Source organism: Lissotriton vulgaris, chromosome 6 (assembly GCF_964263255.1).
Source record: "Lissotriton vulgaris chromosome 6, aLisVul1.2, whole genome shotgun sequence".
Lineage (NCBI taxonomy): Eukaryota > Metazoa > Chordata > Amphibia > Caudata > Salamandridae > Lissotriton > Lissotriton vulgaris.
In genome coordinates this window covers 1,186,264,977-1,186,289,971 of record NC_141694.1, presented here as the reverse complement: position 1 = coordinate 1,186,289,971, position 24,995 = coordinate 1,186,264,977, and the positions used below count along the sequence as shown (strand labels likewise).

Sequence of the window (24,995 nt, the reverse complement as noted above, 5' to 3'; positions counted from 1 at the left end):
CGGTCGTCACCGCTCACCGTGTCCCATACCTTCAGCACCGTGCTCGTGGGGGTGCTAATGTAGGCATTCCTGGGGCGGTCCGCCTTAGGCTTCCAGGCTAAATCCCAAATGGAGCGGCCCGCCACGCTACGGTCCATGTGGAGCCAGTGCTTCTCCGACTGCTGTTGGGACCACTCTACAATGACCCTCAGCTGGGCAGCTTTGTAATATAAATGCATGTCCGGAAAGCCCACTCCCCCCTCTAAGCGTGGGCGCCTCAGGACGTGGAATGGGAGCCTTGCCCGGCCGCCCTGCCAGACATAACGCAGCATCATGGTCTTCAATTGGCGGAAGTAGTCCAGCCCTATCGGAATAGGCAAAGCCTGAAATAAATACAACAATTTGGGAAGGAGTACCATTTTAAGGGCGTGTATCCTGCCCAGCCATGAGATGTATTTGGGCTTCCAACGTTCCAGCTCAGATCTCACGGAGGATAACATCGGAGGGAAATTAGCGTGGAACAGGGCATTCACGGTAGAGGTCAACCGCACGCCCAAGTAGAGCAAGGACTCCGACGCCCAAGCAAGTGGAGTGAGCAGCCCGGTTGCGTGTACTTCCCCCGCCGAGAGAGTCAGGTTGAGGATGTAGGATTTATCGAAATTAACCTTAAAACCGGCCACTTCCTCGTAGGCCGAGAGCACTGAGTGGACATGCGGCAGCGACAGCGCTGGATCCCTGATGGACAGCAGTACATCGTCCGCAAAGAGCGAGATCTTGTGCTGTTCGCCCGTAAAGGGAAGTCCCAAAATCCCTTCATCATCTCGCACCGCTAATGCTAATGGCTCAATGCTCAGAGCAAAGAGAAGGGGTGAGAGGGGACATCCCTGGCGCGTCCCTCGGGAATGGCGAAAAGTCGTGGATCTATGGCCATTGACCAGTACGCGGGATGTGGGCCCACTGTAGTTAGCCTCAATCATCTTCACGAATGCAGGTGAGAAGCCGAAAGCCACTAGAGTCTGATGCAAAAAACCCCAGTCGACGCGGTCGAAAGCCTTCTCCGCGTCGAGCCCCACGAGCACCGTGGGTATGCGGAATCGCTCCGCCTTTTCGATGAGGTGTATGACGCGGCGCAGGTTATCATGGGTCTGTCTGCCCTTGATAAATCCCGATTGATCAGGGTGGATCAGGGCAGGCATCAGGTCCTGCAACCTACTCGCCAAGATAGAGGAATACAGTTTGGCGTCCAAATTGAGAAGTGCTATCGGGCGGTAGGATGAACAAAGGGTAGGGTCCTTCCCCGGTTTGGGAATAATGCTGATCAGTGCTTCAGCCATAGAATCCGTGGTCCTGCCATCAACCGCCATGGCGTTGAAGAGGGAGACCAGGTAATCACATATTTCAGAAGCAAACGTTTTGTAAAAGAGGGCCGTATAGCCGTCAGGCCCGGGGGCCTTGTGCAGCTTCAGGTTTTTAATGGCCTCCAAGATCTCCTCTCGGGTGATGGGGGAGGATAGTGATTCGTTCCATTCCCTAGAAACCTTCGGGAGAGACAGGCCTTCCAGGAATTTGGATTGTGCGCCGGGATCGAGAGTATCACTCGAATAGAGTGCCGCATAAAAGCGCCCGAATATGGCCGCTTTGTCCGCGTCTCTATGCTGGACAGAGCCCGCTTGATCGCGAATACCCCCGACATAGTCCTTCTCGTGTTTGTCCCGCAGTTGCCGGGCCAAATGGCGCCCGATCTTGTTGCCCTGGGAATAGGAGGTACGTCTAAGTCGCAAAAGGGTGAATTCCGCCCTGTTATTGTAATGGGCCCTCAGTTTCCCTCGGACCGCCGTCAGGGGGCGTAGGGTCACCCTGGAGGGGTTCGCCTTGTGAGCCTGTTCCAGAGTAGCCAGTTCTAATTCCAGAGCTTCCCTCTCCTCGCGCCGTAGTTTATTCAGGTTCGCGTTGAGAGCGAGGCAAGTGCCCCGCAAGGAGGCCTTGCACGCGTCCCACGTGGTATACACCGACGTGTCCGAGGGTGGGTTAAGGAGGAAGAAATCTCCAATCGCCTTACGTAGGGCCTTACACAACGCCTCATCTCGGACCAGAGCTGCCGGAAAATACCACTTACGCCAACCATCCCCCCCAGCGGCCCAGCGCAGTCCCAGAACAACCAGGCTGTGATCTGATAGCGAGAGTGGAAAAATACTCGCCAGTTGTATATCCCCCCGAAGAGCCTGACTGAGCAAGATGTAATCAATGCGGGAGTATGAGTGATGTACGTTGGAAAAGAAGGTGTAATCTCTGGCCTGTGCGTGAAGAAAGCGCCAACCGTCAAACAACCCTAGATCTCCCAACTGCTGTTTAGTTTTGTCCGAGAAGACGCCTGCGTCTGCCCTGCGGCCCCCAGAGCTATCCTGCCCTCTGTCCCACACCATATTGAAATCGCCTAGCAACAGTAAATGACCCTCCACAAAGTCCCCCATCCTGTCCAGCAGATCCTGCAGAAAGCCATTCTGTCCCGCATTAGGGGCATACAATACAGCAAAGGTACACAGGCGGTCCCGCAACAGACCTTTCACCAGAAGCCAACGGCCGTCCCTATCCGCACTCACACCCATGGGCTGAAAATGAAGGGAAGCCCGAAAGAGTAGGGCCACCCCTCTGTGCTTCGTGGCTGCAGAGGCCCTGTAGATAAGGGGGAACTGCCGATGCCGAAGCCTCAACTCATCTTTCCTAGCCAGGTGGGTTTCCTGGAGGGCCACTACATCCAGATGGTGATCTATGATGTACTTCCAGAGTTTTTGCCTCTTCTGCGGGGAGTTAAGGCCCTTGACATTCCAAGTACCTATGCTGACAGGCATAAGGGCTTACACAGATTCCACGCCATGCTCACAGTCAAACAGCCACGGGGCCCGCTCCAGTCTCGTACTTGCTCCACAAACCAAGCCCAGGGAAAAAGAACAACCATGGGGTCTCCAGGGAAGGAACCCAGCCACGACCAACCCAGGAGGCCCCCCCGGCCACCCCGCGAATCCCATGGGGAAACCACAGCCCTAAGGCACATAAGGGTCAACGAAGGCAGTTCCCAGAACCATATGTAAAACACAAATGAAAGTAACGATAAAGAACCTGTCAACTCACGCTCACCACACAATGTCGCCGCCACCCCTCGAACTCCCAACCCCAACCCAGAACATCCCGCCATGACACCCATATTCAGAGCGCCAACAATCCCCCCCAATACCCCCCCAAGAACAAAGAACAACAAAAAGCCACTCAAGGCACTGAACCTGAACCTCGCAGTCTTCAGTTCCAGCAGGTCACGGTTCAAAAGTCCCCCACTGGACTGTAGTTGGGGCAGGGGAGCCCACCTGGGGGCCCCCAGGTCCGAAATCCGGGGTGTCTTCTCCAAAAGTACCTTAGTACCCCGCGGACCTCAGGCCAAGAGCCCACTCCGACGCCATTCCGCTAATGTGGGGTCAAGCTGCTCCAGAGCCCAGCTGGGAGTCTGCCACGGTGGCGGAAGCCACTGAGGCCACCGCGGCATCCCTCTCCTGCACACTAGCCGCCGAGTCCGGTCGCCGCCGCTCCGGGGACGGGCCCACCCTGTGCCACGAGGAAGAGCGCCGCCGGCCACGGAATGGCGAGCCACGTGCCTCCTGTGATGGTTCCGTCTCCTCGATGCCCAGTAGATCCTTCGCCACCTGCAGTGAATTGATCTGTCTCAGTCTATTCTCCCACCGAAAGATGATCCGGAAAGGGTGACCCCAGGAGTAGGACACCCCGCGCTCCCGGAGAAAGGCGGTCACAGGTCGGAAGTCCCTCCGCTTCTGCAAGGTTGTCGCCGCCAGGTCCTGGTAAAGCTGGGGGCGATGGCCCCTGAATTGCAACGAGGAAATGGTTCTAGCTTTCCTCAATATCCTCTCCTTCACTTGAAAGTCATGCACACAGACAAGGATGTCCGGCGGCGGGCCCCCACCCCTCCTGGGCAGCCCCACTCTATGCACTCTGTCCATCAGGACATCCCGCACTTCTTCATCCTCTAGGATCTGAAGGAACAAGGCCAGGACGTACCCACGCAGGTCCCCCGCTTCACCATCCCACGGCACCGCCTTAATACGAATGTTGTTCCTTCTGGAGCGATTTTCCAAGTCCTCTGCGTGGGTCTGTAAGTCCAGATTTTGCTCCGTGAGACGTAGGATGTCCTGCTGGAGTTGGTGAACATCATTCGCCATGCTAAGGTCATGGTCCTCCAGCGTCGCCACCCTCTCGCCAATCCCATCGACATCCCTCCGCACTTCCCTGAGGTCCGAGGACAGCTGTGTACGAAGTTCGGTAATGTCCTCCTTGATGGTAGCGAAGAGCTCCTTCATGAAAGCTTTAGTCGCCGGTGCTTCATCGTCTAACTGTTTAGAGGAACCGCTGGCTCCCGGCGACGCAGGTTGCTGCGATGATTTGGGGGCCCCCTCCTTCCCCTTATTTCCCCCTCTGCGCTGTGAATTGGACATGGCCGTGAACTGCCGCCACACTCCTTCCACCAGGCTCTTGGTAGGCGCAGTCGGGAGGACAAGTCCCAGGTGAAGGATTCACCGCGTCGGGCCTCCTGTCGGCAGTGTTGTTCACCTCCTCCCGAGGTCATGCAGGCATGCCCAGTCGGCAGGACGGCTTCCTCCCCTCAAGTCGTTCTCTGCTCGCCGGCGCTCGAGTGAGGCACCCACCTCCAGCACCCGCAGGACCACGCGGGCCGTCGCGGGGAGAGCCCTCCTCCCGGTGGTCAAAGAATTCAGCACTCCACCGCCCGGTCTCTGTGCCCTCCAGCTGCGTTCCCTCCTCTACTTTAGGGTGCAAGGGGCAGCACCACAGGTCTAGCGGTCTGCCAGTCGCAGGTGTGGGGAGATTGCGGTGGGCGTCTCTAGCCAGCAGCTCAAGCCAGAGAGATCGCAAGGTCGAGTGCCAAACAGGGGTTCACAAAGATGGCGGCGCCAGCCTGCCCGGCGGGTCGCCCATCTCAGGCAGCCAATCGTCCCGGCCGCCCGGACCGTGCAAAGTGCTCCTCCGGGCAAGTCCAAGCAATGTAGAGGAAGCACCCCTGTCCCGTAGAAAGTGTGACAGGCGAAGGACTCTCAAAGAAGCGAGTGAAATGTTTCAGTAAAGCACACACATGGCAGTGTCTGTGGAGCGAGGAGCTTCTTTGAATGCATTCACCAAACTTTGTCCTCCAGGCACAGTCCTTCCCTCAAGATGAATGCACTTCAATAACGTGGCGCTTTAACAGGCAGCAGCCAAGATGCAGAGGAGCCCAGAGCGCTGGAAGGCCGGGAGAACTCCCCCGGCGCTGCCGGTCGAGCTCCCGCCCCCCTAGGGCCGAGGCGCCGCTCCTGATCCGCCCCCGGCCCAGGTCTTCCTCTGCTGCGGTGCCCTCCACGTCTTTGCCGGTTCCTTGCGCCCCACTGCCGTTCCGGCTCACCTTCTGCCGCGCCCTGGCGGCGGGAGCAGCAAAGGCGCTCTGGGTGGTCCGTCCCCGTCGGAGCTCAGGGCTGCCGTCTACGGTCCTGCCTCGCCGGGACCGCCGATGCGCTCCTTCCCGCAGCACCCGTGCTCAGCGGCCCTGTAGGGAGGTGTGTCCCGCTCCCGTCCGACCCACGCCGGGGTCACCAGCAACGGCCGGGCCCGACAGGGGCTAAACGCCGCTCAGGCCGAGGCCGGCCCCTCTAGCACGCGAGGTCGCGGCGTCACAGGCCGCAGCTTGGATCGGCTCCCAGAGGCGTCGCAGGCTCCAGATCTCTCCCTCGGCGGCACCGGAGCACTCCGCCAGTCACCACCGTTTGTGGAGCGCCGTGCAGCACTCCCGGGACCCCGCTGTACGTTGCTTTGGTGGAGTGGCGTCGGAGAGGCTTAGAAGAGCGTCCTACTCCGACGCCATCTTGGCCACGCCCCCTTCCTTCACTTTTTAATCTTGACATACATATTGTCACTTCAATTACATTCTCATTTAGAAAAATCTATAGTCAATTTTAGTGTACATCTTATTTCAGTCTTCCTATCGTTGTACTGGGGTACACAGCATATCCCCAGTATCACTTTGGCAAATTGGGAAGATCTCTGGCAAAGAGCCCCCTCTCGGGGCCTTTTGGGCATTAAAGCGTCAACCCAAAGAGGAGCAGGCCCAATGATGAAGCATGCCTCCTTTGGGTGGGTGAGGGCATTGTTTTCCACGAGCAAATGCTCCTGGTGACCAGAACGTTCTAGTTCTCTAATTGGATACCTGGAACTCAAATTTCGGAACACTATTGTTATCATTATATGAATCCTTGTCCTTCCACCCTTAAGAGTTCCTAACTTTAACTACCCAGTAGTACACACCCACACAGATACATGCACATAAACTATTTCTTAGAACAAAAAAAAGTAACTTAGCTGGGAAGTAAAAGACTAAAAATGTATCTGAGATATAAAGATTCCTAATTTACTGACTGTGATGTAATGATTAAAGATGTGGCACCTGCGAAGCTATGGTAACATACTGGTACTTAACTATGGAGATCTGCACCAGTGTAATACTGTACTACTCACACAACTGTTTTTTTAGAAGTACAATAAAGGCACATATAAGAGAAACGCTCCACCACAAACTTTGCTCTGCCAGTCCAATTCCTATTTACCATTTTTGACATAGGGACTCTGGCGCAAAGCTGCATAAAACCATACCACACTGCAAAACAATTCTCATTACTTAATGGGGATCACGAAGTCAAGTGTGCCAGCCATCTGTTTCGAATACAAATGGAGAATACCACAGGCTCGCTCTTCTGCCATTTCCCTGGCTATCTTTCAGAAAAAACACCCTCAAAAGGTGCAAACAGTGTGCCACCTTCAATGCCAGATTATTCAGCCAGCACAATGTTCATTGAGGACAGTGTGATTTACGGTGTACGGCACCACAGTTTTTCAAGTGGACACTGCAGATGCTATTCTGGTGGGCATCATGCATCTCATTCCATGTGCCTCTGGGGTTTTATCTACACGCTTGAGGCCCTTCCTGGCTCCATTAACCACAGGGGATTCCCAATCATTGCAAACTTCCATCAAACAGGCATTACTTCACTCAGGCCACCCCTTGAAAGGTGAAATGAGTGCCAGCAAGCAGCTTGCTCCCAGAACCTACCTGACCAACCAGTTCCGCCGGAACTCCAAGGATTACTATTAATCTATTATGATGGTGGCCATTGGATTGTCTGCATGTGCTCTGCTGCAAAAGTCACCCCAGAAACCCATTTGTGGCTGAGTGTGCCACATCCCAGTTTCCCTCAGTCACATCCATGTGGAACCAGCACGCAAGACTCCAGTCTTGCCTGTGGGACCCATGCACCCAACCGCTACATCCTCTAGATGTGAATGATCCCACCAGGTACACGACTGAGCCAGGTAATGGAGGTGACGTCTTACAATGCCAGAAGACGTTGACAACGGGTCTGGTGTTAAATCAATGCACCATATTTACACCAAAGTGACATCATGCAGTGAAAGACCTCTTTGTTGGCGAGCCAAAGTAGTAGAAAGGGATACAGTGATACAGGCGGCACCTCCATGACGCCTGATCTCTCTTTTAGAACCTCACTGCCACATTTCATCCTCTAGAGGCTTGGCCACCACAGACAAAACATAACAAAGGAGCAATCTGTGTACAATTCCTACAAGGTGTGCCTAATGTTAATTTATTACCCTTTATAGATTTCAAAAAGCAAGAATTAGTAAAAGCCAGTGTTATTAAGCTTTATAACCCTAGGCATGTGTATACCATGCATCATCATTTTTTCAGAAGATACTAAACTCGAAGGCTACCTAGCTCTGAAGAAATGGGTATTCTCTTCTCACCTCATCAAAAGAAGCCATATGGGGCGGCTCTAGGCTCATGGCGGCCCAGGGCAGGGAGCATAGGTAGGGGGCCCCGGAAAAGGGCCCCGGTAGAGGATTCCCCGGAAGAGGCGCGGAGGCTGCCACGCAAATATGCATCCATCCTCAGAGGATTATTATATTAAGGATATATATTGGCGTGGCGGCCCCTGGGGTTTGGCGGCCCTGTGCAGGTGCTCAGCTTGCACATGCCTAAGGCCGGCCCTGAAGCCATGCTTTATGTGGTTGCCTGTGCTTGTTTGTTTTGGCTGTTTCACATTAGATGGATGTCAGTGTTGGCACCTTGTCACGTGGTCCTAATGTGTCCTGGGCTAAAAATAGGTGTTCTTGTCTATTCTGTGGAGAGGTACATTAGGAATTCCAGGAAGAACTACACTGAGACTTCGAAGCTAGTACAACAACCTTTAATAAAGACAGAGAGGGGGACAGCCCTAAAGAACTCGAATAAATGTTTACTAAGGTACTCTTGTCACAACAAGCCACTTTCACTTATATTTTTTTGGCAATGTACAGTAAGTTGTTTTCTTTGTTTCAATGTTAAGGCTGTGTTACTCAATGCACACTGTCAGTGTTTCTCCTGCCTTGTAGTCGGGCCATCTTTATTGAGTCATGCTACCGCAGGCTGGTCTCAGTGCATCTCATTTTCCCATGTCAAGAAAGTGCACTTACCGCGCCTTATATGTTCCTGTAACGAACGGACAGCTAAAAGAGGTACTGTTTTTTCTCCCCAACAAGCCCAGCTTTTGTAAAAAACAAACAAAAAAAAGAATCTTGTTTGGTAACAATAGTTTGAGATCAGACCGAAATGATCATACCCGGGTTATAACAGTTGAAGGAACAGTCCTCTTGTATACCCTCTGCTCAATTATCTTGGTACTGGATTCAATCTCAAAAAATGGCTTAAACAATCACCTTCAAATGGGTGAAATGGCCGCCATGTCTTACCGACAGTGAAAATAGCATATTTCAGTCAGACGTTTCGTGCTACTAAACAGTACATGCAGCCAACAAGCTCCTCAAACAAATGATTGATGCTATGCAGGTTCGCTTGAGTATTGATGGGACATAATACAAAAGCCGAGTCATCCAGTATTTACATTGACTTCCAGTTTTTCCTACTTTAACAGTTCACGGTTAACACTTGGCAGCCGCCATGTTTCTACCTCCTTCATTTAAAATGGGATACAGCCACATGAGACCTTGTACCTATGTGTAGCACTCCTGAAATTGAACCTAAAGTTACCAACCTAATACCTGCCTCTCATTCCCTTAAAATAAGCAAGGTATTAGGGAAAAAATGGAGCACGGTATTGGCTGTCAAGGGTATTCGGATACCGAAGTTGGAAAAAGTTGACAGAAATGTCACTTGAATTAACAAAATGACATTCTGGGATTTTGTATTGTGGACCATGCAATGCTTAAAACAGCATGTTTTGTGTCAAACTTCCCCTTTAAGGGGGTGTTTTGCAAACCTACTGGTCAGGGAGTTGCAGGCTGCACCTATCCTGTGTAAATAGGAGTGCTTGAGAAGCCCGTCTGCAGTAGGCAGACGCTTCCAGGCAGCTGTTACCCCCTGGCAGAATGTGCCCCCTACACTTGCACAACGTGTCCAGTTAAAACGTCTACTTTTAGATCTGGCGTTCCCTGCTCTTCCCCAGTGAAAACACAGATGTCCGCGTTGACAGATGCCACGCTGCCCTCCAAGTGTTCCGGCAATAAGGTGCTCAGATGGTTAATGGACGCTGCCCGCTCTCCGACGCTTCTAAAGTGCAGCTGAAAGAGCCGAGCGGGGGCCCCTACAAAGCAGGGGGTCGAGGCATCAGCCCCGAGACCTGAGAAAGGTTCCGTCTGATCGCAGAATACGGGCACCAGTCCCCTCTGTTGGCGCGCATTTTGCAAACAGATATTTTGGAATGTGTTGCACTAGGAAACCGCCAACAGAAATGTCATTCGTGGTGATGCCGCTGATTGCCTACCAATAAAAAAAAAAATATGGAAATATGAACATCGATTTTTTCTTTTTTTTCATTCCTGTTTTTTTCAAGTGGTGTATGCACATTTCCCCCCCATCTGTTGATTTATTTCATTATAGACTATTATTCTCTAGTTTAATTACTTACCGTGGATTCAAGAATGAAAGACTTGTGTGAGAAAGATGGTTCTCTACTGTGGTTAATTGTGTATTTCAAAAGAAATAGGTTTGGCGTGTCTAACCAACGTTAACTGCGCCAGTGCGTTATGTGGTGGTTCATGGGGGTGGGAGGTTTGCGCCTTTGCCGAGCAAATATCGGTCTCGGGTTCCCGCTAGAAAGTGACAGATTTGCACATTTTGACTGTGGGGTTTTAGTTTCGACATTGCCAAATCCGAATAGGCCTCTCCCCTCCCTTGTGTCTGTGAAATTAGGACGTGTATTATAGGTGTGCCATGTCCCGTTTAAAGCTAACCCAGCCAGACAATGATTTGCTTTTGTGGGTGGAATAACAGACTTATTTAGAGCAAGACAAAAACACCAGCTGTTTGTTTGTGCTGGCACAGCTTTCAGTCTGGGATAGGAGAAGTGAAGTCCTAGTGCTCTAAATGCACATGAACATTTTTTGAGGTTGACCAGGATTTGTTCCAGGTCGTTTGCTGTTTCACGTTTATTCATGCACCAAAGAGGATGCATTGTGTTTTACAAGCATTTATGTATGTATTATTTTTGAATAGCGCTTCGAAGGTCCTGGAGAATTAGAGTGAATCACAAAGTTTACACCTTAGTATATAATGAAGCAAAAAGTAAAAACTGAAAAAAGAGTAAGACAGCATCTATGCACAGTTGTATCACAAAGTATATGAGTCCACAAAAACGTAGGGGAAAAGGGGAAAGTAGGCAGTCCTATCAAGGGCACTGAAATCGCAAAGTAGGCCCCTTTACAGAATGTTATGTCTGTTGGAGTTTCAAAGACAGGTAAGGAGGAGAACACTAAAGAGGTCCAGAGGAAAGGGGGAGTTACTGAAAGAGGAGAAAGCATTTTAGCTCTCTTTTGAATGATGTGAAATAAGGTGCCCATTGGGGAAGGAATAGCAATCCATATTACAGGGTCGCTTCCAGAAAATGACTCATTCAGAGCATTCTTCTTGTGAAAGGTAGGAATTTCCTGGTGGAGTGGACAGATTCATCTTAAAGCACGCCAAGTTGTTTTGTAGCAGGTCAGTGCATCCGTCGGTGTTAAGCATAGAAGATAAGCCTGGGCACGTGGAGATTTGGGAAGACAAGATTTTTACCATGGTTTTCGTGCCCTTGCGTATCACTGCTCTTGGGTTAGTTACCATGTTTTACAATCTTAGGACCATTGACAATAAGTAGCCTTCTTTAAATCAAGACACTTGCATTATCATGGACTTAAAATATACAGGTGAATGTTTGCAATAAAGCATCGTGCTTCTTCAGTGTCATTACTCTTGTTCAATTGTATACTGGCTACGTGTATAAAAAAAAGTTCAAAGAATTTGGTAAATTATATTTATTTATTTATTTTATGCAATTTATTGAGCGCACGTTTACCCAAGGGTGTCTTGGCGCTTTGACAGAAAAACTGAAAGGTTAGACCCAAGAAATGGTGGGATCTAGTGATTAAATAACCATGTCTTCAGCTGCTTCCTAAATTATAGTAATGTAGGGATGTTCTTGAGATCTCCTGGCAAGGTGTTCCATAGTTTAGCTGTGGCTACTGCGAAGGATCTGTCTCCCCAAGTAGCCTATTTAGTTTTGATTACTTTCAGAAGGTTAGCATCCTGATGTGTTATACTTTCCATAAAAAATAATACTACATGTCCTTATCCACAAAATTACCACCAGAAGACTGTTGCTTCTATTTTGTACTATAACTGAATTTGTGTGCATTTCATCGTGTGAGGATACACTTTCTGTTGCCCGTCAGTTGATTTCTAGAAGTAGGGTTTGATGTAAATTTGTGTCACCGAACAATGTTACTGTTGCTAGTGTCTGTTTCAAAGAAAACAAAAAACATAAACACTGCTTCACAGCCACTGGACTTTACACAGTGAAGTTCATCCCTGCTGCATTGTTTGGGTCAGAGATGCAGACTGTTGCTGAGAGTTCTTGAATTTGCAGAATACCTTTTCACGATTACTCATCCATTTATCCAAAAGGCCACACTAACCTGCTGAATGGAGGATGCACTTTTCCCTCACTCCCTGGAAAATGCGTATTTATTTTTTCCAGTGGCATTTTTGGTGGGTATGTGTATAAAGTCTGAAGCCGCCCTTCTTTAAATAAACAAAGAGAATCCACAGATGGGGGTAGGGGTAGGTCCCTACAATGGTGGGGAGCACACAGTGTTCTTTAAATACCCCTCACACACCAAAAGGACCCTTGGTGTCATGCTTTATTATTGGGGTCTTCGCACCCCTCTACGGGATGCGGCGTGCTACTACCTATGACGACGCGGGAGCACTTGTTCAGTTTGACTATGTGTGGTGCTTATGAGGTATTGTAAGAATGAGTGAGTGGTGGGGTTCAAAGTGGCTTAAGTGATGGTTAAAAAGTACCTGGCATGTGGGGTTAAGTAAAAATTTTAATGGGCTCCCGAGCTGGTACTGTTAAAAAGGGTGATTTAGGAGGTTTTATGTAATACAATGTACATTACCACGTGTGTGCGTCAACATGTTTCGGAGCGTGGCTCCTTCTTCAGTACGGGGTGCACAAATCCCCACCTTACTCACGTTTTTTGTAAATAAAAATCTGGATTTAGTGTGTGCCTAGTTATTTGTTATGAAGGTTTCTGCAATTAGCGAACTTGCTACCACAATCTGGGGCAGAAATTTAAGAGACAGACTTGTCCACGCATATAAGAACAAAGACTCTGATCTAGTAGACAACATGCGACAATTAAGTCCTCTACAGGGGCATTTCAAGTGCAACCACTGTACGGCTTGCAATACCACCACCAACATTAAACAATTTGACTTGAACAATAAAGATTTTAGGCTAAAAAATTTTTCCAACTGCAACACAACAAATGTTGTCTATTGCATCGAATGCCCATGCGGACTCAAATATTTTGGTAAAACCACCCAGCAAATCAAAAAAAGAATTCTGCAACATCAGTCCAGAATTCGTTGTCAAACGGAAAATGCTCCACTCGTGGAACACTATGTTGCCAAAAACCACAGCAAAAATGAGCTCCGCTGGTGGGTAGTTGAGGTCATTAAACCTACAATTAGACAACCAAATGTAGACTATTTACTGACCCTAAAGGAACAACGCTGGATTTGTCTGGCCGATTCAGTAAAAAAAGGTCTTAATTCCTGTACAGAGTGGCAAGCCTTGGCTTGCCTTAGTTAATTAGAAGGACAATGTACATTCTCCTAAAGAGGTCATTATATAGGTAATCATCCTACACTACAGTAAGCACAAGCACTCTATGTTGTGATATTACTTATGTTTTTTACTAATTAAAACGATATAATATTTGTAAATGATCGACTTGTCATCTGAATTCCCAAATTCTGTAATCATTATTCTTTATCGTCCACGGTAATAATGAAATTTTATATAGATTCACCATTGGGTTGTTCGTTTTAAATGAATAGTCAATACTATCTCATCATTCGGTTCCTCACCCAACATGGCCGCCGTCTTCCCACAAACGAAAAACTAAATACATCCGGGTTGAGGACTTAAAATAATTCTGTAATCGTTGAGTCGACCACTATTTAGGTTTTAATTTGCCTCATAAACGTCGATGCTTACATTTAGGAGTGAGCAGAGCCATGCAGTCAATATTCTTATGAAGTTTAGTTCGGGTACGAAATCGAGTCTCGGATCACTTCCGGGTTACCGTCTTTAAAGACCACAACAATCAATCCTGTCAGTCTAACAGATGAACGAGCCAGGATACACTGTTTTGCCGACCGACCCTTTCTCTACAAGTAAGTGCCAGTAACCCCCTGCTTTCTTAGACTTCAATGTCTTGAAGTTCTTTAAGGTTCGCTGTCTTTTTAACAAGCATTGCGACCTAGCTAACTTCATCATGGCTTTTTCATTCGTACTAAAACATAGACTGTTAACATTCTTTTTCAGCCCCCGGCGGGTTTTTTGTTCCTTACTAATATTGGAACAGAGTCAACGCTATATGGTCACTGTCATGCATTCTTTAATCGCAGCTAGTGCAATATGTTGACATGCACTTCAAGCATATAGTCCGGTTCGTGCAAGCAAGGTTTCTTGACCATGTCGTCCATGTTTGGCAACCAGAAACTGGTAGCATGATTATCTCTCAACCAACTGATGATGAAATTTTACCTCTCGGTCACTCAAAATAATCTATTAATTTTTCATAGAACGACCGGATCTGAACCGTGATTCAAGTACATAGTGTTTCACCTCACTTCACACGACTAACTGAGGCGGTTCCATCTCCTTATTGTTAAGGTAGGCACGACCTTCAGAGAGACTACGTTTCAGACCGTATCCTAACTGATCTATAATAACGTGGCCTCTCCTTCCATTCTTTCCTTAGAATTCAATTGAAGTCATCAAGATTCTCATAAACCTACAAAGGAGGTTCAATCTTTCAAACCTTAAGGTATCAACCCTGTTTTTGGAGGCTTATTTACCAGTGACTCAGCACGAATAACAGATATACTAGTTTTTCTCGGCTGATTATGACACTGAGTTACCATGTTCTCCTATACCTTTCCCTAAGGTTATTCATGATGACAAGTCGACCATATTTAATATTGTTTATTTAGGTGTTTTCCCTGTGTCATTGTATCTGACTCCAAAATATATGAGTTTTATCTGTTAAATATTGATGTTTTCTTGAGTATATGAAACACATTGTTCTAACAACTTCATTGCAAATTAGATGTTTCAAGTATATTAGCTTGCCTTATACTTTTGTGTTTTGAGTGTCAATCCAAATAATTGATTATACACAAAAATGATTGATTCTAGTTTTTTATTAACTCATAAAAGACATATTCATTCCTACTTTTTAAATGGAATTTCATCTGGCATTATATCATGAACATGTGATAATGTCCATTGAAAAATTAATCAAGTCATATTGACTTATCAGTTCATTCTTTTTATAAGTCTCTCACGGGAAATACCAGGAAGGGGTATGATCCTGTGAACATTCACTGATTTTAAACTATTTCAGAGCTTTTGTGTTTGTAACAATCACAGCAATATATTTTGTTCATAATATTAATTTATTGTTTTACATAGGGAGTCCTTTTTCAGCATTTGAATAGACATCGTCCTGATGATGGTCTTTCTGACATCTGCCACCAAGACCGAAACGTCGACATTTCATCATCTCCTCTAATGTTGTTTTGTAACACGAATTTACAACCACTTTTTATTGATTAATTTGGGTTGTTTTTCTTTACTAACTAGGAGCTGATGTGTTAAGTCATGAACTATAGAGTTAACTTTGCCAATCTTTGTTCATGATTTTTTGCTAAAATTGATTTGTTTATCTATCTCCCAAAACTTGTTTTCAGTAAAGATTTCTTTGAAACATAAATTCCCCTGCTCTGTTTTTCTTTCCACCTTCCATTAATTAATTTATCAAGATACAACTAGATCGTTATCCTGAGGATACTATTGAGTGTGTTACTGAGGTACAACTCACAACTTAAACTAAATAATTTAAAAATAAATCCCTTGTAGCACCCTTTTGTTTTGAATTGTAGTGCTATTAAGCACAGGTTATTAGGGAATTCCTACGCCTTGTGGAGCCGCGTTTGGGGCAAAAAGGCGTAGGAATTCCTTCGTAACAGGTGCCTAATAGCACTACAGTCCCCCAACGTTAGGAGGCTCATGGTGCCAACCAGATTGTGGTAGCAAGTTCGCAAATTGCAGAAACCTTCATAACAAATAACTAGGCACACATTAGCATTTTCTAGAGTATCACTTTTCTGTAAAATCCAGATTTTTATTTAGGACAGAGGGTTGCAACCTAAACCTGGTGCCAAGCCTAGCTACTCAGGTGAGAGATCCATAAATGTTTCCAGGGCCCAAAGTCACCAAGGGAAACATCCGTCACTGTATATGTAATTCATCCATGAGGGACAACTTCCTGGAGTGAAGTGTCACAGAAGTCAATCCATCCTGCTCGGTTAGAGATTTCGGCCGAAATCGCTAACCGAGCAGGATGGTTGCAACCCTCTGTCCTGATGAAGACTTGCAGCTGAGGCCCCAAAGTTCCCGCCTTGCATCAGCCGAGTCAAAACGTCGACGCTGCCCTTCTGAATAAAACCTGTACCAACACCCTCCTTCCTTTTTCATATAAAAATGCACTGAATGCACATCACAATTTACAGAATACATGTAAATGAAAGTGATAACGTGAACAGGTTTTCACAGTCTGGTCTCAGTCATCAGTGTTGTTTGAATATCCTAATGTCTTTGTCTTTACCTTCATGATTTGCACTTTTCACTACACACCACCACTATCCTACTATTCTTCCCCCCTTTTTTCACGAGCAACCTATGACTATTGAAAAAGCAATTCATTACTTTTCCAAACTAAATATGTTGTTTTGATAATTCAATTTACATTTTGGCGCTCTTTCTTGTGTGGTTTCTTGACATAGGCATGCATAAGGAAACTAGTATATGCATAAATTATTTAATCTGGTTTTGTGTTCAGTTATCTATCAACAGTGCTGTATAAACTCTACACAGCACCTATTGTTTAGTATTGAATTTAGTTCACTATAACACACGGTCATGGATCTCTTTTTTCATTCTCAAACAGAATGGAATTCTGTCCGGCTTGTGGGCGAAATTTGTTAATTTACATGTACTGTACCATATTTTCTTTATTTATTCTTGACCTTCACACAAAAGTTCCTGGTCAGACTCATTCAAAGATGTTTTAGTGAAGGTAGGAAATAATTATGGGTATAATTATGGGTCTGTTTTACAAAACTAACACAAATCTACTATTAATCTTATACTGTGCTTCATAGGATTCCAAAGATTTCAACTCCAAACTTATGACTCCCGGATCACCATGAGTAATCTTCCTTTCCGGTATCAATCAGACTACAGTGAACAGTCTTAGACTGAGAGTATTCTTATATCTGCGGAGAAGGTAGAAAGATCACTTGTGGGTTTTTTTTCGTTTTTTTTTAAAAAAACCTTTATTTTGTAAAAGAGAATTACAGTTACAGACCCACAACCACGGAGGCTGGTCAGTAAAACGCATTACCAGTAGCACAATAATACACAGCTCATCAGCCGACAACCAGAGGGCCCGGCTGCGAGAAGGCACGATATTATAGAGAACTTGTAGCGATAAGAGGATAAATGAAAGGTTTCACATTTTATATTTTATAAATAACAAAAAAGAAACACAAAAAAGGAGTCGAGGCGGGCACCATGCAATGCAATGACTGTCTCATACGGCAGGGGGAGACAAATGATTAATGAGCAATGCTATGAAGGAGGAGAGATCTTGAAGGGGGGGGGGGGCGAGAGCCACTTGTGTTTTTATTTCAAAATATTAAAGTCAATTTATTTAGTTTTGTTTTTAGTGGTTCAGGAAATGTATGTTTTCAAATCAAGATTTATTTCTGTTCCTGGCATTGCTGAAACTGGGGATCTAGATATACCTTGCAGGTTTCGATTCTTATAGTGGTTATGTCCTCTTCATAGCATAGCTTCACTGTGATGCGAGTCGTTCATAACTTGTCTGCGTTATACTGTTAGTAACATGATTATATTACATTGAGCCTGACAACAAAAGAGGTTTGCAGAGCTTTTCAAATCATTTCCTTGGGATATAGTCCAAGCCAGTCCTGTTATTCGGGTTCTAAGCTCAACATATATTAGAAGACCTTAGCTCCAGAAGTAGGTCCCAACCCGAACTCTTGGTCTGTGCCATGAAGCAATGTTTATTGTAATTTTTCAATTTCAGATTCTTTCTAAATAAAGTGTGTATGGTGTGAATGAGTAAGCTATGTTGGACCGGCGATCAGCACAGCTGAGTATTTAAGACACCATTAAAACAGTTAGCACATATTAAATGGAGAAGCACACATTTGTCGTCAACATTCTAGTTTATACAAGAAAGAGCTTATGGGCCAGTTTAAGAAACTTGGGTGATTGAGCGAATGCAAAGAGTCCGTGTGCTTGTCAGGGGTGAGGACATTGAAGCTTCTTGACTAGAACAAAATACAATTACAATAGAAAGAATTTAGAAAATGTGCTACCAAATGGGTGCGGTTGCTATTGGAACATATGCATGCTTTTATTGCATGTTGTGGAGTTATTCATTTCAATTTCCTACCAAAGAATGCAGTTTGATCTTAGCAGTACTCATTGATGCACAGGAGTCTGCTGATAAGGGTTTACACATTCCATGATAGTCCAGCCGGCTCACGATAGTCGACATCCTGTGGTAATCTAGCCTGGTGATAGGAGCAAGCTGAGAACAGCCTGCTAGGAATAGACTGCTGGTTATCGTCTAGTCGGGTGGCCCTACAAAGTTGATAAGTCTGTAGTGTGGTGATAACAGTGTAGTCCAATGATGATAAATGTATGTATAATCCCTTAATGATCTAATCGGGTGATGATTGTGAGGTATCGATAGATGGGTGTTGATTGTCAGGTGGTAATAGTTCGGTGGTAATAGTTGGGTATTGATAGTTGGGTGTTATTCTTCGGGTTACATTAGTTTGGCTTCCTGCCCTTTATTTCCTCCAGACATTAAACCTCAGATGGCCTTTCGTAAGGCTCTCAAAGGTTGATTTTTAATTCTATAATCCGCTGCCCACATGCCATCTTGTTATCAATGATAAGATCATCATGGACGTTTTCGCTGCTACTAGGTTTTCTAGATGAGTGCTTAAAATCGGTTATCTCTCACATCATGACTGCTCTTGCTACATTTTTAGAATGTGACATCAGCTGGTAGCCATTGCTGTGCAGAGCAATAATGGCTCATTGTATCAGTATAGGATTTGTATTAATTAACTACTTAACAGTTTATTTTGCTTGGCTCTAACTTGACGGTCTAGGTGGTGTTTTGGTTCCACTAGTGGCATATGAAAAATCTCAAAAATGAATGGCATAAAAAAGCAATTTATGAACGATATACTCAACCCAGCTCTTGCGCGTGCGTCTGGTGTTTATTAAGGCTCAGGAAACAGAAGCGGTTCCAGTGGGAACGCATTTCTCTCCTTGGCCGAGAACGGCGTGATTTTAGTTCTTAAATGGAAGGCCCTGCTCTTTGGTTTCTTTGTTTCCTCGGTTGGACTATTCCCAAGCCATCGAGCAGCATTTTACATGCTAATGCGGCCTTGGTAAGTGTCTTTGGCAGCTGTTCATGTGCTAATAATAATGAAACCTACTATGTAACTCCGTATACTGCTGCTCGAAAACGTGTGAACTATTTTGTAGTGAACGTGGTTAGGAAAACTCGATTTATAAATGCACTGAAAATTATTTTGGACTGTGATTTAAGGAAGTGTTCGACATATTTGAGTTAACTGGAGTTTTTTTTTCTCTTTTAAAGGTAAAGAAAACGTGTACAGATTCAGATGTTTCAGAGCCTCAAAACTCCAGGTACACAAATGTAAAGAGTTCTCTGACTTCTGTCTGAATAGATCACTTTTGAAGAAATATGTGCCGGTGTAATATCTGAGTATATTCTAGACAGTATCCAGTAAAAATGTTGCTCGATTTTATATAAGCATGAAAAACACTTCCTACAAAATATTGTGAAAGGGCGCCAGCAGAATTAACAAAAAAACAGATGTGATTAAAGAGGTAGGGTTCTCTTCACTCTTTGCAACAAATGGCACGGGAATAGAATGTTCTCAACCCTGAAAACATTGAATTGATTGAACATGCTTTCTTAATTACAGACAATCATTTCCAAATCCGCCAACTGTGTGCTGACTTTGAAAAACGTCTCTTGTGATTTTTTTTTTATAGTTGGCCTTACACTTTTTTTTAAATTGAATGTCATTTTTACCTGTTTCTCTGTTTTACGCTGTTAATGTAAGCAGCCCATCTGAATGACATATTGCTCGCCGGTGACATTTGATATACTTTTCAGGTCACGAGTACGAATCGTGGCAAGGCCAACTCGGACTAGCCTTCTGAGATTGTTATATTTAGTTCCATTACATCAATTAAATTGGGTCATAATAACATCTGGTATTCGCATTGCTCGAAGCAGCAGAAGTATGATGTGATATGCTACATAAAGATGTATTATTATTACCTGTTTGCTGATTGTTTCATATGCGGTGGGGTGGTCATTGCTCTGTTTACGAATGAAAAGTGGGAGCTGTTGTTGATAGCGTTATTATAGGTTTCGATTTCACCCGCTTTAGCAAGATTGATTCTTCCTACATACTCTTTGCTTTTTGTCAAAGTACACCAGTGCCCTCCCTTAATTTGTAGTTAACTGAAACATCTTAAAGAACAAAACGCATAGGTTCCAGGTTCCTCCTAATGAGGCCACTGCAGCTTGCACCACCCAGTGCCCCTGCCAGCACTGCCAATAACAGTACCAACACAACTTCTAACCACTACGCTCTTATTAGTGTGACAATTCAGACTTTTCCAGGCCCCCAAAGCGATAAAGATGGTTTGGGCAGCAACTATTAGTAATCTTAAATGTTTGTTTAAATAATAAACAATTGTTCGGTGCTCAACTTTAATTTAGACAAACAGCGCCACCATGTGGCAGGCTGTCATAAATACCGGTGTTGCCCATTAAGTCCTGAAACCACTGGATCAAATTAAGCACTGGTATAGGGACTTTATTCACGCAATCTTGATTCAATTAGTGCCATTCTTGTAGAAGTCTCTAGCCTTTCCAGGCAAAAAATGAATTTGTGTTGCAAGCACGTACGGTTGATGCCATTCGTCTCCTTATCATCAAAACATGGTTTTCGGTGCACGCCTTTCATTTGATAGCATAGTGAGTTCTGGGAAATATTGTTAAAGGAATGAATCCACTGCAGCAAATTGGACTGAAACATCAGTGGACAATGATTTGTCCCAGAAAAGTCCAGGACTGAAAACCTGTCCCAATGGCCTGCAGCGAGGTGGCAGCCCATTTAGCAGATAACAGCACTCCTGAATATATAAAAAAGGACCAGGGAAAGACAGACTCGTAGTGCTTAATTTGAGCTGGTGGTTTCCGGTGCTCGACACCGGCACTTAATTGTCAACAACACATGTATGACAGTCTGCCACATTGTAATTATATTGTATTGTAATTGCATTTATATAGCGCTTACGACCCCTGACGAGGCATCAAAGCGCTTTTTCAGCGAGTAGCGCGCTACTCCGGGACCCATAGAGGATTAGTGTTGAATTAGTATAGTGAAACATGCAAGTACATTTTAAGTGGTGGATAGGTTAGTCAGTTATTTGGAATGAAAGCAGACGGTTAGAGGAGGAAAAAGGTTTGTATTGAGAGAAGTATGGGCTGAGGAATAGGGTAGTGCATCGGAAATGCTAAATTAGAAGAAAGTGATAAATATATAGATCCATAAGTACCATAGGTTTGTGGATGGTGTGGGCTGGGTATTGCATGATGTCGCTGCTCATCTAATTTAGAGATGAGCACAACAATGGTTATTTATGATTACAATATTCATTACAATTAATAATATCTACCTCCCCAGCCATTTCTTTGGTTTTGGGAAAGTCGAATAATCTGAACTATAGCGGTACAGGCAAAAGGGTTGTTTTGGTACTGGCTTTGATAGTGATGAGGGGCAATGGGTGTTGCAATCTGCAGTGGCCTCCTTGCCAGGGCCCTGGCACTTATTCTTTTACAAATTAAGCACTGCAGCCTGGCTAATAGTAACACTTTTCAAAACCTGTTGAACCACATAGAGCTACTATAAGTTGTTGCTGCTTGCTTGAGCTACAGGAAGGCTTTTTAAAAAAAAGTTTAGCTGAGTGGTGGCTCTGCAATACTAGAATCTCCTACGTATTAGAGATGTTTTCATCTGCTGTATTTTCTCACATAACATCTGTCATTTGGCTTATCCCACTTGGTACAGTTCTGATTTTGAGTGGTCACCATGCAGTCCAGCAGGTAGAGCATCCTGGAGGTGTGAAAATCATGGTAGATAACCTTTGAATTCCAATACCAACTAGAGTTAGTGGCCATTTTAGGGCAAAACTCAAAAAAGAAACAATGACCCTTTTGAAATTATTTACTTACCCAGGGAACCCTCTAGAGATCTCTTGGGGAAATTTACTTCAGCTGCTGTGCCCAATGCTGTTTTGCATCAGTAATGTGGTAAGAATGTGTCTTTTGACAGCAAGTTGAGATAGAACCAAAGTTGTAGCACCCTTTGTCATCACAAATTGTGTGTGATTTGATTTGGTCTCTAATAGTGAGACTGAATGTCAAAGAATGATGAAAAATACAGAAACCTAGGTACATTAGTTTCCTCCTCCTTCCATCCGCCTATAGTTCTGACTTTATTTAAATCATCCACTTCAATTTGTAATTCTACTATTTTTGCATTTATTCATGAAGATTGTTCAAATGTTATCAATCTGCAGAAGGAACTGTGTGGTGGAGAGTTGGCAAGTTGCCAACCTAAAAATAAGCACCTTGTACAGTCCTTCAGTCACACGTCTCACACCAATGTTAAACACCCAATGTTCATTGAAATATATCTCACCACCCAAGCTTAAAACAACTCACAAACTCATAGTCACAGGACAGCTTTAAATCCAGTTTGTGGTGGGACACATATATATCAGACTAAAGGACTGACAGTGCTATGAGTAGGCCGGACGGTGAACTCCGCTCCTTTCACAGAGTTTTCGGCACTCTGAGTTCCGATAAACTCGTAGCAGAAATGAGTTTTTTCCTCTCTCGCGTTCACCACCTGCAAGTTGGTGAGAGAGAAACATCCACGTCCACGTCCTGGTGAATTTCTCAACGCAGGCGGTCGGATTTCACTATGTGGATGATTCTGACCGCTCGTGTTAAGAAACCTTCCGCTCACGTTGAGAAAGTTGCAGGTCGAGTAGAAAAACAGCAGCGCCCCTTGCGCTGTGCATAGGGCTTTTCATGCTGATTTAACAGTGCAGGACAAACACCTGGTGCTCAAAATCAACACGAAAGGCGTGACCAAACGCACTCCACCACTTGCCGAGCTCTGCGTAGTGCGGCAGGGTTTTTGGGAACTCTGCGAACTTCTCCCTAGGCCTGGCTATGAGACAGTCCTACTGGCAAACTTCCCTAATAAATAGCACCAGCATAACAAATCCTAACATAAGATAACATAATTCACATTAACAAAATGTTTGTTTTCATGTTGAAACCCACCCCCCACCAACTCCTACACCTTAAAAAGGTTTTTTTCCAGGTGGTGAAATTGCTTTTACTAAACACGGCAACAAACAACATAGTGATGGGAAGAATGCTTGAATTAATCTCAGCCTCTGGCAATGGGCATAAATACGGCCCAAGCGATCGTTATTGGCTAACAATAATTAATGCATTCCTGTCATCACTTTGTTGTTTTTTTGCATTAGAGCTTCTAATTCCCTTGTAGTGTTTGGGATCTTGGGTGTTTTTCTCGCCCCCGTTGGCACACTCTATTCAGAGTTTTGGTGTTAAATGATAAAGCGCCATTTGAGTATGAAAAGCCATTATGAAGGTTTGTGAATAACCACAAAGTTAATACTTTGTTGGTGAATACTATATTTCTAAAGGCCACCTTGGCCCTTCTTCTGGGAAGACCCATGTCTAACCCAAAATCCTACCACAGACTATAGTAAATCCACCATTCATATGCATGTGCCTTACTACACCTAGAAATCTATTTAAATCATCCATTTCAATCCTGAATTCTAATATTTTTGCGCTTATTCATGAAGATTGTTCAAGTGCTATCAGTCTGCAGAAAGAATTGTGTGGTGGAGAGTTTGCAAGTTGCCAATCTAAAAATAAGCACATTGTACAGTCTTTCAGTCACACGTCTCACACCAGTGTTAAACGCGAAGCACGCGGAGTTCCAGAAAATTCCACTCCACGTAGCGGAGAAGAGTTTTTTCCTCGTTCGTCAATGGCAAGTTCGCGAGAGAGGAAAATCCACCCCCTAGTGAGATTTCTCAACGCGGGAGGACGGATTTCACAATGCGAATGGTCGCAGCCAGTTGTGTTGAGAAACCTTCTGATCGTGTTGAGAAAGCTGCAGCTCGAGTAGAAAACCTACATGAGTGGTAGAAAAGAAGTAGCACCCTCTTGGGCATGGTGCCTTTCACGCTGATTTAACAGTGCGGGACAACCATCCGGGGCTGAAAATCAACACGAACGGCATGACTAAAAGCACTCCGTTGCTTGCCGAACTCTGCATAGTGCCGGGGAGTTTTTGGGTCACTTGGAACGCCGCAAACTCTGCCCAGGCCTGGAATTGAGGCAGTGCTGCTGAGAGACCTCCCTAATAAATAGCATCAGAGTAACACATCCTAACATAAAATAACATAAATCACCATAACAAAATGTTTGTTTTCATGTTTAACACCCTCCCTTCACTTTGAAAAGATTTTACCAGGTGGTGACATTGCTTCTACTAAACCCCAGCAAAAACAACATAGGAATAGGTGTAAATGTCCATGTATCATGATTCTGTTATCTGCACCTACAGATGCACTTTTTTCTACTTATGTTGTTTTAATTTGTGCCCAGTGTTTCAAACATGCGCCCGTTGTAATTCAAGGCTCTATTTAACAAAACGACGGAGGTACCAAGAGTTAACCAAAATAAAATCTCCTAAATTGTAAATGTCCATTTTATAAGAGTTTAATAAAATTTCAGATGGGGAATCGGATTCCAGATCTGCTATCCTGGAACAGAGAAGGATATGATTCTGTTTATTTATCAGAAGATTAGATCAGTAATTAAGAACACATCATGATGATGGAAAGGAGTTTTTTTTACATGATGAATAGTGTCTTATACACTGCAATCCAATGCAAAACTCTGAAACCTTGAACCATAATAGGTAAAGCAAATCTCAGAGGCAGTTACCAGCCTATCCTCTATAGTCTGAGAAAGACAGAGTTCACAGAGGAAGAGGTGTGGCGCAGCGGCTGTGG

General features: G+C 45.0%; 1 protein-coding gene across 5 annotated transcripts in view; it reads left to right on the top strand.

Annotated features, from left to right (window-relative positions):
- The window catches only part of LOC147708614 (protein phosphatase EYA4), a 626,113-nt gene that overhangs the window by 366,220 nt on the left and 234,898 nt on the right, over window positions 1-24,995 (top strand). For all 5 annotated transcript variants that reach the window (XM_086927287.1, XM_086927291.1, XM_086927288.1 and 2 more), the window contains one exon: window positions 19,420-19,469. In XM_086927287.1, coding sequence (XP_086783413.1) covers window positions 19,420-19,469 — 50 coding nt within the window. The remainder of the gene's footprint in view (window positions 1-19,419; window positions 19,470-24,995) is intronic.